The sequence below is a fragment of the Electrophorus electricus genome, chromosome 20 (genome assembly GCF_013358815.1).
Source record: "Electrophorus electricus isolate fEleEle1 chromosome 20, fEleEle1.pri, whole genome shotgun sequence".
Lineage (NCBI taxonomy): Eukaryota > Metazoa > Chordata > Actinopteri > Gymnotiformes > Gymnotidae > Electrophorus > Electrophorus electricus.
The window spans coordinates 15,277,344-15,290,440 of NC_049554.1; the positions used below are offsets into that span (position 1 = coordinate 15,277,344).

Consider the following 13,097-nt stretch of genomic DNA (forward strand, 5'->3'; position numbering starts at 1 on the left):
AGGCCGCAGTAATGAGCGCTCGTGCACGGTCTCCTGTTCTCAGATGTTTGGAATATACGTGACTAAGTAGTTTGTAATTAGAATCAGTTGCTCGTGACTTCAGTCTGGTAGAACGGACCGTGTGTGGAGGCGCTCGAGGTCCTGGAAGCACAGGGACAGAAGGAGCAGTGAACACTCGCACCTCCTCCAGATGGTATGAAGAAGTGTTTTAAAACACCCAAGTTATTGAAAAATGGATGGCTTTGAGGAAAACATTTTAAATAGGTCTCGAAAGGTACTATGGAAGCACAAAGGCATGAAAGCATGTAAACCATGTAAACATGTCGATTTGCTGCTTTATACTCCACTCCATGCTCCACATTTGTGGACACACGTGTAAACCATGTCTTGCAAGTCCTTGGCCTCTCCAGCACTGATGCACAATCCCAGCACTGCTGCAGGTGTCTGCTGAGCTGATGAAGGTCCAGGCCAAAGTGACGTAGGAGGAGGAGGTGAAGTTTCAGGTGGAGCTTCAGGTGGAGTCTCTGGGGCCAGAGGTGTTACACCTGGCTGTCCAGCATCTCCAGCAACTGCAGAAGGTCACCGCCCAGCGGATCTGAGCAGAGAGCACCAGGCTAGAACTGCAGACTCCCAACAGCAGAGGCACCCTGAGAGCAGCTTCTGGCCACAAGACCTTAGTGTACAGACAATTACAGTAGTGAGCAATAGGATCAATTACATATGATCCCTTGTTTTGAGCAAGTACACCTACACACGGTGCAGTTGTGATGTTTGTAACTTGCTACTGTGGTTCAGATCAACGTGACTAGGCTCCACAACTTTAAGAATATCAGACTTGTCTTAGATTCACAATCAGACTCACACTCACACTCAGACTTTATTTGCCAAGTTTGCTCACAGATACAAAGACTTTGTTCTTGGTTACAGTAGCTCATACCAGACAGTTGCTTATACACAGTACTACAAACGACACACACGTGAGTGTGCACACACACAAGTCTTACCTGTAAGTGTTACACACGTGCATCTGGCGTCCTATATCAAGATACGGTAAGATGGAATGGTTGTGTGTATAATTATGTGTGATGTGTGATAGGCTCCACCCTCTAATGGAAAGGCTTTTTATATCTTGACGTCAAACAGGAAGCTCTTGGCGGAAAGGGAGGAACAGTTGCAGGTGCAGCTTCACTGGCCACAGCGCTCCGTGGGGCCAAGGCAGAGCAGAGTCGTCAGATCCAAGACCTTGAACACAGTGCCAACCTGCATACTCCATACCTGACCACCCACCCACCAAGCGGTGTATAGTTCACCAAAACCACACAGTCAGGGCCAGATGGACATAAAATACATGAATGAACTCGTATTTCCTGTCCAGAATAAACTGGTAAACTATAGTTATGCTATAGTTATGCTGCAATTTGATTGCAGTACAGGTTAAAAAAACACCAGTTAAAAAAGCACTAGAGGAACACTTGTTTGTAATAAGTGCCATTCTGCTGCTCATCTAGCTCCCCTGGTGGAGCAGCATGTCAACTACACCAAGGAAGCAAATATACTGTCATAGAAATGCCTTCCAAATGTCATAGTATACCTATAGCCTAGAAAAGCACCTCACACAAGTGTGCAAAGTGTTTTGTTTATTCTGCCATGGAGTATTTTAATGTAATGTAGTTCCTCTGTAGCGCTCCGCTTTGAGACTCTGAGCTAAAGTGCTGAAGACTGTTCAGCTGAAGGATAAAGCGGTTTCTTGATTCTATCTTTAGAACTGATGTCCATTTTTGTTCTGCTTTTGTGACTACAGCTCCCTGTTTAAGACTAAAACATTTATTACAGTACTGAGTGTGTCACTATTAAAGAAATGGCTGCAAAAATGTTCCATGATCAATGAGCTACTTGGGGACAACATGTACCATTTCAGTAAATGTGTGCATCAGATGATGAACTGTCTCGTGTTCAGATGGTGAGGACGTCCTTACAGCAGGCCAGGAGTTAAACCCAAATCCACAGATGACCAAATTAGTCACACCCCCTGTACACATAATATATAAGAATTAACTTCATCTCAGGATGACAGACGAACCCCACGATGAACACCCATTCACTATGCATTTTCTTATGTTGGTCGTGTTTAGATAACATTTTGTAAAAAAACCAAACAAAAACAAAAACATGCATTTTACAATTTCTAAGACTTGATATGAATGTAATGTTTTTTTAATAAATGTTATTGAGTCTGTATAACGTAGTATTAAAGTGTTTGATAGAGGAGCATAACTAGTCTACCTATGTCAGATTACACCACACAATTACCATTTTATAACTCATACAATACAATCCCTGCTCTAACATCTCCAACGCCAGGCTCTACCCAATATATCTTTATCTAATTGCCTCAAGGAAACACAAGACCAACAGCAGTCCCAGAGGTTTGGATTTATTTCTCCTTTTTATACAAAGTCCATTCTAAGTCTTGACTTTGTATATAGCAGCCAAGGCAACTTTTATATTGTACCACAATGCAACACAAACCCTCCCCCCAAAAAAACATATTCGTTAATAATAACTAGACATTTTATATAAATGGGTTAACACATAAGCATTTTAGAGTTTATTTACAGAATATCCATGCTAGGAAATTTAAAAAAGGCAAATAGTACTGAGTACAATGAGAACAACCAATATGGTAAACATGAATATAAAATGTCAAACAATTAGTGATAAAGTAGTTAAGGCTTGACAGTATAGAAAATAACGTAGCCTAATGGCAACTTTTAATACAAAACCATAACAATATATGTATGAGAAGACTAGAGGTGTTATAAAAATATGTACACATGGGGAAACTTGACACAATAACTGACCTAATACATGAAACACAGACGAGCATACAAAGTATCAGAGCCCAAAGTAACGTGTCAGGTGGATGTCGATATGTTTAGATATCTGTGGACGTGTGATTATGTACATCAGACTCGAGAGATATCAGCATCTTATGCCATTTTGTTTTCAGTTTTTGGCACTAAAACGTACAACTTTTAAGAAGACTAATTTTAATTATACAAACCCTTGAAATCTGTTGATTTCCTCTGCATTTGATAACGGTGCACTTTGATGGATAAATGCTTAACAATCAAACATTTAGAAAGGCCTGGCAAAGGATATATGCATTTCAAACTAGAAAAATAATGATCATTTATTTCTTAACCAGGAGACAAACTTTTGATCAAGATTTTCCTAAAATGTAAGAGATGGGGTTGGACTTGGTCCATGTTCTAAACACATCACACATTAGCATGATTTTATGGTAATGGTTACTAACAGGACAAAACAGAATGTAAACAAGACAGTAATTTTATTCTGCACAACACCTAACGTTCAAAACAATTTAGCTGCCAAGAGCAATGCCTTCACCGTCCAAACAGACTGAGCTTGTGTTGTGTTTTTTAAGCCAATACTACGTGGCTTGAAAGTGCTGCAAAACTGTCTTTGGATGTCCTGACTCTTCCCTCCTCTCCAATTTCACACCCAGTTACAGTGAGAGAACACATGAATAAAGGACTTCTAAATGACTTGGCCTCCTTCTTTGAGAGACATCACGAATACAGTCTAATATATTTTGGAATGTATCCCAGAAAAAAAACCTACAGCAACAAAGGAATGTTTAAGGAGAAGAAGAGCACCAAGAAAAGCTGATTTGGTTTGGTTACTGTAAGGGGCTCACTGGGTGGCCCGCTCAGATAAGGGAAATGCGTATGGGGATGCTGGGAGAGTCGGCCCGGGGTGGAGAGTGCTGGCTCACCAGGTGCTCGACCACGGTGTGTTTAGACATGTGCTTCATCAGGTAGGTTTCCTGCAGGGAAGGGAGGAACACAGTGTTCAGGGATGCTGGTTTAGGTGCGTACTCTCAAGCCTGTTGGCTGCTCCCATAAACAGCACACCCAGCCTTCATCAAGTGACATTCATTAATTCACCCGAGGCAAGTTCAGAAATCCATTTTTGAACACTTAACAATTAACACTAATTGCTGCAGCTCTAATGCACATGAAATGACAGATCTTAGACGTGTGTGAACTCGGCAGTGGGACCTAACATTATGCATGTAATAGCTGAATACAGTGCCACGCTGGAACGCCCTAACCGCAAGTCCTGTGGCACTTACAGAGGTGTAGGCTCTGCCACACATGCTACAGCAATAGGCCTTGGCGTTCTTGATGGCATGCGCTGCGAGGTGGATCTGCAAGGAGGCAGAGTCAGAGTATGCGCGGTAGCAGTTGGAGCACTTGTACGGTTTGTCTTTGTTGTGTGACCTCTGGTGGGACTGCAAAATAGGAACCAGAGTCTCATTTCAGCAAATACACACCATGAAGTGGAAATAATCAGACAAGCAATTATACTGAGTTCATATGCAACTTTTGGTCTAAAGCAAACACACTGCCACACCAAAAGAAAGGGCACGGACAGACGTATTTACGTTTACGGCATTTATCTGACGCTTTTATCCAAAGCGACTTACAATTATGACTGAGTACAACTTGAGCAATTGAGGGTTAAGGGTCTTGCTCAGGGGCCAACAGTGGTAACAGTGGTGGGACTTGAACTGGTAACCTTCTGATTACTAATCTTAACCACTGAGCTTTTTATGAAAATCTAGGACAGACACGCATGGTCTTACCTGCAGATTTGAGAGCTGTGTGAAAGCTTTATCACATCCTGGCTGAATACATTTATATGGCCGATCACCTGTATGAATTCTGCACAAGGAGAAAAAACAGGCCGAATCAATTACAGATTAATGTTCATTTTCCAATCAACATGAAAAGGGAAAATGTTTTGGTGTATTTATACAATTATACATCAGCACTGTCTTACCTAGTGTGTTGTTGTAGGTGTGAGAGCTGGCGGAAGGATTTCTCACAGTAAGAGCAGTGATAAGGCTTCACGCCCAGGTGGATACGTAAATGCTGGGCCAGGTAGGAGGCATTGGCGAATGACTTGGTACAGTGGGGGCATTTGTGTGGCTTGGCCTCTGTGTGCGACTTTGAGTGAATCTGCATGTCCGACTTGGAGAAGAATGTCAACGGGCACACTTTACACCTGCCAAGAACAACGCATGCGGTCACACACACGCCGACCTCAAAACAAATGTTTGTGTGCATCACGTGTTGCACGAAACACTATACATGTGAAAGTTGGTTTGCTACGTGCAACTTCTAAAATCACTTCCTGATTCTCTCATGATACCTGTAGGTTTTGCCCTCTTTGGTAGTGATTGTGACGGTTGACTGGTCGGCTCCTGAGGCCAGAATGGGGTAGGGCACAACCAGCAGAGGACCAGACGGGCTTTCAGCCTTGATCTTCTTGCGGCCTCGTCCTACGGTTTTGGGGGGCGGTCCCAGCAGTCCAGCCAGCCCACCACCAGTTTTGATTGCCTCCATCCCTGTGCCACTGGCCAGTCCTGAGATGAGGTTTGGTGAGGAGGTCCCGCCGTGGCGTGCCTGGCTGCTGCTCAATGTGGGAGTAGCAGGGGTGTTGGCCTCTGATGTGCTGTGGTTTCCAGAACGAGAGGACAGAGCTATACCTAAAATTAGAGACAAAGCACCTCAGGTAAAGCCACACACTATGAGAACAATGCAAAGCTGTACTTAAAATCTTTAAAATACAAAGCTTCTTTTTAAAGCCAACAGTTGGATTACTTAAAAATAGCTTCTACAGAAATTGTTAAGTGGTGAGCAAATAACCATTTGTAAGAAGAACCCCCCCCCCAAAAAAGAAAACAAACAACAACAACATAAGAGACCAAATGTAATGTCCCTTCATTCCAACATCACGGTTTGACGTAGCTTTCCTGTGTTATTACAGCGTGGTTGGATGCACAGTTCTGCGTAATAACAGCGCTGTTACCTGACAGGTGGTTCGCTCTAGACGGCTGGTCTATAATCTGTCGTAAATGCCAGTCCTCCCACAGTCCTCTAGCTTTTAAGGCCGTCTTATCGTCCAGATTCAAGTTTACATCGCCAAGAATTCGTCCTGGGGGAAATGTGAAGCAAACGTGGCTAACTAGCTACTTTATTCATTTCGCCCCATTTCTCCGTGTGCCCGAACATACTTAGCTAGCTTTGTCCGACTCAGCTAGCTATCTGAGTCGGACAAAGTATGTTACCGTCTCAATTTTAGTAAAATCTTATAACTGTGCGTTATGTTTCATTTTTATTACAAAATAAATGTCCGTGTGGACAACTGAATTATTTAATGTAAGGAATAAATGCCAAATGCCTTTTATGTGCAGTGGACAAAAAGTGAGGGGAGAACTATCTTAGGTTGCTGGCCAGCTCCTGGCTATGTTGACTGGCTAACCGAACCTAGCCTAGCCTAGCCTAGCCTTAGCGCTCCACTATGACTAACACACTAGCTAATCCGACTTCAGGGACACACGACCCGGGACTTTTGAAAGGCCACGTTGAAGACAAAACTCGTCTTTCCATCTTAACGTTTATGTTAACACTGATATTCATTCAATATGCCACACACAACATTATTAAATTATAGGCTTACTTACCCCTACATAACTCATCTAAGTTGGTCTCACCGAATGAAATAATGTAGCAAAAAGCGACGAGCTAACAGTTACCTAACGATAGCTAAGAAATCACATTCAACAGCAATTAAATTCACTTTTCATTTTTGACCGAGGACTTTTGGCTACTTGCTTTAACCACAAACCCCCTGGGAGAGAAAAAAACGAGATTGGTTTAAGCACTTGTTAAAAGTAGCTAGCTAGGCTAACTACTTGTTCTATAAGGACTTCGTAACAGGTTAGTACCACCTGCTGTTTAGTTAACTTGTAGTTTTCTTCTACATTAAGTGCCACTAATATGGAATCAGCTTTTTAATTATTAGGAAGCATGCTTCAACTGCAAGCAAGTTATTTTATTGTAGGGAGCCCAGAGAAAGATTTCTCATGATTAATGCTGCCAGGTGTGCTTGGCAGAAAGCACTCAATTCATTTACATTTATGGCATTTAGCTGACGCTTTTATCCAAAGCGACTTACAATTAAGGCTGAGTCATAATTGTAAATCGCTTTGGATAAAAGCACCAATTAAGTAATTGAGGATTAAGGGTCTTGCTTAGGGGCCCAACAGTAGTAACTTGGCAGTGGTGGGACTTGAACCAGCAACCTTCCAGTTACAAGTCCAGTACCTTCACCACTGCCCTTCATCACTGTACCTGCGACGGTGGTTGGGGCAGTTCTGGCATGCAGGACGATGTCGGGCTGGGCAGGGCTGTGGCTGTGGAGCCCTGGCGCCTGCTGAAGCTTGGCCACAGCCATGCCGTGTTGCCCTCCTTCCGCGGGCGTGGGGGGCACCAGCAGCGGCTGCTGGGATGCCACAGACGTGGGAGGCAAGTGTGGGGGTCTGATTTTCTCTGCCATCAGCTGCTCTTTGATTTTGTTGATGAGGACAAGGTTATCCAACTGAAAACAGGAAGCACACAGTTGAGGATTGTGACATTTGACCCGAGACTCTTGTGTCTGTCCCCTGCTGGCTCATAGTTGGAATTACAGCTAAACATAAAAAAAACCAAAAACATTTAATGCTTCTGAGAATAGTTGAGTTGGTATTAGAATTCTCCATAATACCTTGTTGTAGTTCTGAGATTACATATATATAAAATAATACTCTGGTACACTAATGGAGTTTTAAGATAATTAAATGAACGTGTCAGTTAAACTGGATGATGTGTTCTTGCCACATATCATACCCTTTAAAACACAACTTACGGTGAGTGACCACCATTCCAAAGTTTTTTTGACACAACAATGACAACTTCAGTAAGTAAAGCCCTTTAGAGGCCTTACCTGGGCAGGCATGGTTGGGTGCGGGGGCCAGAAGTATGGATTATTGAACCTTGGCTCGGCCATGCTGCAACCAACACAGAGGCACACAGTCATGCGCCATTACACATCCATATATCCATTAGAGCATGTTTGTTATTACTGCTACTCAAACCCCATTAGTTCACTTTGGACTGTGCTCCCATAATCTGAGCTCTTCTCAAAGTACAGATGTGCATAGAATCCCTAAACTACAAATGCATCAACATTATAATCAGAGTTCATTAAAAACACTCTTATGCATTCTTCTAAACATGCATCTATCCAATTTCTGATTTTATTGAATAATAAATCAAGTATCTTGCACTGCAGGCCCTTTACTGTGTTGCTTGTGAACCCCCAGCCCTCTGTCCCCACTCTGATGTCAAACCTCACTAAGAATTCCTCGCACCAGATACTAAATTGAGAGTAGTGTTCCCATATTTCACAATGTTTATATCTGATGTAGTCCTATGTCATCAAAGTCAAGCATGTGTTGAGTTAGAGCATCCAGATGGGCGAACCCTGAGTAATTTTACTTACACACACACACACACACACACACACACACACACACACACACACACACACACACACACACACACACACACACACACACACACACACACACACACATACACATACACACACAGGCAGACACCTGAGCCTGTGGCTCAAATCACCTCACCATGACAGACAGTTAAAAGAAGTAGAAAAGTCTGAATGAAGAGCTTCTTTTCAGGATCAAGCATGTGCTCTACTGTGATTAGAAGAATCTGAAATTCTTCTTATGAATATAAGAATCACACACTTAAGTCTTTTGTGTCTAGACAATACATCTTACCAGTGTATAGTTATGAAGAGGGGAGCACTACAGCTGTGGGCTAAAGGAGGAATTAGTGAGATCACCACTTCTCTTAATTAAGAAACTGTGCTAGTTTACTAAAGCTACAGACCACATTGTTGAAAATACGACTGACATGTTTGACATGCAAGCAATACAGTGACCACAAAGGAAAAGTTAAATGTCTACTAAAGTGCAGGTCTGAAGAGACACCAAGAGCAGAAGTGAAGAAAATTGTGCACAGTCAGGTTTAGTGAACACTGATACACTGTCACTGCAATAGTGCGACTGTAAATGTTCCTTGGTTATTATTAATTTTGAGGGTGGTGGCATTAATTCTATACCAAACTCAAACAAAACCCTAGTCAAACAGAGCCCCTCCTGGTCCAACAGTCACATCACCCACACACTGACAGTTTTCAGCACAGTATAGTGTAGACTATATTGTATAGTGTATAGTATAGTGTATCTATTCTGGTATACAGGAGCTCCAGAATAGGAAAGCCAATATACATTTTCAGAGATTTATTGGCTACACATCTAAACAAACCAGCAGTCAAGGCATAACAACCTCATATGCACAAAGGAGAACCTTGACTGCCAGCAGGAAGTGAAACAGAGACCCGCAACCACAATTAAGGAAATATTCTACAAAGTCTGGGGTTCATATCTTTATTATTTTTGGCGCATGCAAAAGCACTGCTCTGTGCAGACCCCTAGTCAAACAGAATCCAAGCCAGTTAACACTGCCAAAACACGCACGGCACTGTCATGGGCGGAAGCAAGGGGGACCGTAACGTATGAAAATGATATTCCAAAAATAAGCAGCCAGCGTGCCTGTCTGTGCGTTAACTGGTGCAGTTTGCGAGGTCTGACTACATAAGGCATGATGAGCTTTAGGAATCAAATTCCAAGGTACATTAGACCATAAAATGTTATGTAGCTATGCTAGGGTGTTAAGACTTATTGTTTTATTTCTACATTTATTTTTACCATTTTATGTTCTCACTTTAGGGCACATTAGGATTGTAGATGCCAATGTGTTTATGACTGTAGAATACCGAAAAGCAAACTTTTAAATACATTGTATGGAAAAACTGCAAATCAAAAATGTCCATTAGTTATTTTACGAGCAATTATACATACTAAAATAAGTTAATTGACGTAATTACTATATTATTACGAACTGAAGACCAGAACAGACTAATTTGTATTAAGACATTAACCTGCATGGAATCTCCACATTACAATCTCCTGTTCCTACAGGCCTGTATGGAGCATATAAATGCATGCGCGGATACAGCAATGTATATGTGTTTCTCCCTAAAGACCATCGACTACATCGTGAAGACTCTCTGACCGTATTCTAGCCTCCTGGATCAACTTTTCTGCAGCACATACCAAACTCCGACACAAGGCTTACATCGTTTAATGCACGTCAACGTGAACGCATGATGCTAGGAAGTGCACGAGCTACACCATTAGTCGAACATTCGAACAGAAGTCCTTTAAAATCAAATACTCCATTAAATTACAACCACACGAACAAAATACGTACGAACACTGCCCGCGATGCTTGCCACGTCCCTTAAAATCCCCGACGAAAACCAAAATAAAAGTTAGCTTACTCAACTTTTCTTTTAATCTATCGGCATTCGTGAAGTCATCCTCCCATTAAAGGCGACAGGCTTATAAAAATTAACTTGCAAAATTCTTTCAAACGCACGCATTTGAAGACTGGTGGAAGCCAAATCCCAGGGTGCCTCTCTCGGCAGCCTCTCCCACATTCTCAGACAGTTTTATTAAAAATTTCAGACAAAAGGAAAACAAAAATGGCAGCCTGTCTTATTTTTATAAGGACAAGGCGCCATATTCTGCAGATCCCAAATTTGCCCAGAAAAACGAGCAGTAAACTGGCTGGGCCGGCAGCACGCGGCACGCCGCGCGTCTCTCTGCACGCAGAGCCGCGCTGATTGTTTACTTAGATCTGCAGGTTTGAATAACGCGGCTGGACGGGAAAAAAAGACCGAAAAAAGCCCCAGACTTCCTACAGCGACCGTGCCGTCGTAGGTGCGACGCGTGTAGGTACCGTCCTATTGCCCCCGCAGCAGGACTGCAGCTGCAGACGCGCAGGGGCTGCACTGAGCCTCTTTAAACGCTCGCCTGCTTACGAGGTTTTTTATTGGAACTTTTCCCCACACAAATCACTGGGATAACTCCAGAAATTTATAACGCGGCACTCGAAATGCTAATAAATAACAAACCGAACAATTAACGAGGAATCACATACATACCCAGACACCTCGGCTCTTGATTAAATGTATTTTTAATAAAAGGTTTAGATGTTCTTTCAGCTTGCCTTCTGCCGGAGTTCAGACCTTCCGGGTCGCGCTCGTTCACTTCTGGGTGCTGCAGCCAGTGTATTATCCAGCAGCCGGGGTAATATTCAGCAGCCGGGGTATTAGCCAGCAGCCGGGGTAATATCCAGCAGAGAACATTTATTATCCGCCTAAAGCATTAATAGCGCCACAAGGTCAAACACACAACACACACAGCGCCTCTACGTTACTGGAAGCTTCAGTGCTGATTGTTATTTTTGCTCTAATACAGAACGTGATGTTCATCCCGATAATATCCAATTATACCGGCATTTATACATACTGCAATGTTATGATAACTCCAAGGCAAGGAAAACTTCTCCATTTCTTAACGGTGTCATAATGCGAGCGGCATAAGGTTGGCTGGTATTGCACTGCGTTTTAATTATCGGCTCAAGTTCTACCACTGTCACTTTCTTTACCAGGTGAAGTTGCCTTCACTTGAGTCTTACTTTGTTTTTGGGAATAGATTTTTCCATCATGTCCCGAATGAATTCCGCCGTCACCGACTGAAGCGTTGTGGTCTAAAGCTAAAGAACAAGCTCAGGCCATAAGGTGTTTCGCCTGCACTATTCCTGATTCTCCACAAGGGGGCAGAATGTGCAAAGACTTCTCCAACGGTTCCCCTGTGCTGCACTAAATGAATGGTTGAGTGAACACACCGAGTCAGCCAGGTGCTCCGTGTGAACCAAGGCAGCTGTACCCATATCATTCAACCTCAATCAGATAGTAGCTGTAACAATATACATACCGCAAACACTGGGGCACATGCTTATCACCTATAAGAAGGCAGTGGAACCAGTTTTTGTATATGATCCCAGCAAACAGAGACACACCCTTCACATAACCACGTGCTCACACTTCAGGTAAGACAGAGAGGGAGGCAGACTTGTGTAGACACGTCCCAAAGAGGGAGGAGAAACACACACACACACACACACACACACACACACACACTCACACACACAAGGATGAAGTGTTTTCTGCTCACACTAAAAAGGTTACTGCTGTGTTTTGCACAGGTAAGTCCAATTTGCGCCGACGTCTCACTGGCGTGTTCACTGCTGAGAGTCCTCTCCCACCTGCTGCCTGCCTGTCAGACTGTGTGCAGTCAGGAACGTCTAGAGATGCCGCCGTGCAGACAGAGCTGTCCCGAGTGCCATGACCTCTGATCCAGCTCACCAAACTGCGCTTGGACCCTGTCGCTGGGATTTCACAGTGTGAGTAAATGTGAGTGCACTCATGGCTTTGAGAACTCTTCTTGTGCGAGGGTTACCTCCCTCAGCGCTTCACGTGAGGTGATTGTGATAGTCGCACGGCGCCTCTACCTCTGCTGAATTAGCTCCGTTTCTTTGCTGCCAACTTCAAACAAGGTTTTCAACATGACCACTTTGTTAATCACAATTGTTTTTTTTTTTTAAATCCCAATTTTGTTGGATCAATTCCAGTTCAGTGTTTTCAGTCTTAGCCACATATCCTGCATGCATAGTCATGTCACCAGGCTTTGCTTAATTTTTTGACCTGTCAGAACACATACATGACACATTTAAATTTTAATAGGAATTATTTTGATAACAGGTGTGGTGGTTAATCATAGGTTATTTCAAGTCTCCTCTCTGCCATCAACAATTATTTCTCTTGTGGAGAAATGTACTCTGAGAAAGATTCTCTTTATTGTGGTTTGACATCACAGTAATGAGAGCCAATTCAAACAGTGTAATCTATGTCAATGTACTGGCATGTGTTTACTGCCTTAGTCAGGGTTTTAGCAGCTGGTTTGTCCAGTTCTACTGGTTAAAGGCATCTAAAAGTCAGGACTACTAATCTGGTAAACCAGGAGTGTATTGTTGGCAATAATGCATTCCATGTTACAATACACATTACTGCAATAACATCCTTATGTACATTTAATGAAAATACATCACCCATTTTTGTTTTGTTACTTCCGTTTATTTTGAGATATTTTCATAGTGGTTTGAGATATTTTCATAGAGGCATCAGCT

At 42.8% G+C, this 13,097-nt stretch overlaps 1 protein-coding gene across 4 annotated transcripts; it reads right to left on the reverse strand.

Moving 5' to 3' along the window:
- Positions 1–2,418: 2,418 nt before the first annotated feature.
- Positions 2,419–11,142, reverse strand: znf362a (zinc finger protein 362a). Of its 4 annotated transcripts, none has more exons than XM_026996065.2 (9): positions 11,011–11,142; positions 7,858–7,921; positions 7,227–7,473; positions 5,902–6,027; positions 5,242–5,578; positions 4,870–5,094; positions 4,673–4,751; positions 4,160–4,318; positions 2,419–3,850 (listed from the first exon to the last, which is right to left on the reverse strand). In XM_026996065.2, the coding sequence occupies exons 2-9, from the start codon at positions 7,918–7,920 to the stop codon at positions 3,734–3,736; spliced, it is 1,353 nt and encodes a 450-aa protein (XP_026851866.1). In that variant the 5' UTR covers position 7,921; positions 11,011–11,142; the 3' UTR covers positions 2,419–3,733. The 4 variants fall into 4 exon arrangements, with proteins under 4 accessions (XP_026851866.1, XP_026851865.1, XP_026851867.1 ...); XM_026996064.2 differs by lacking the exon at positions 11,011–11,142 and adding an exon at positions 10,350–10,851; XM_026996066.2 differs by lacking the exon at positions 11,011–11,142 and adding an exon at positions 10,345–10,851.
- Between the last annotated feature and the right edge of the window lie 1,955 nt (positions 11,143–13,097).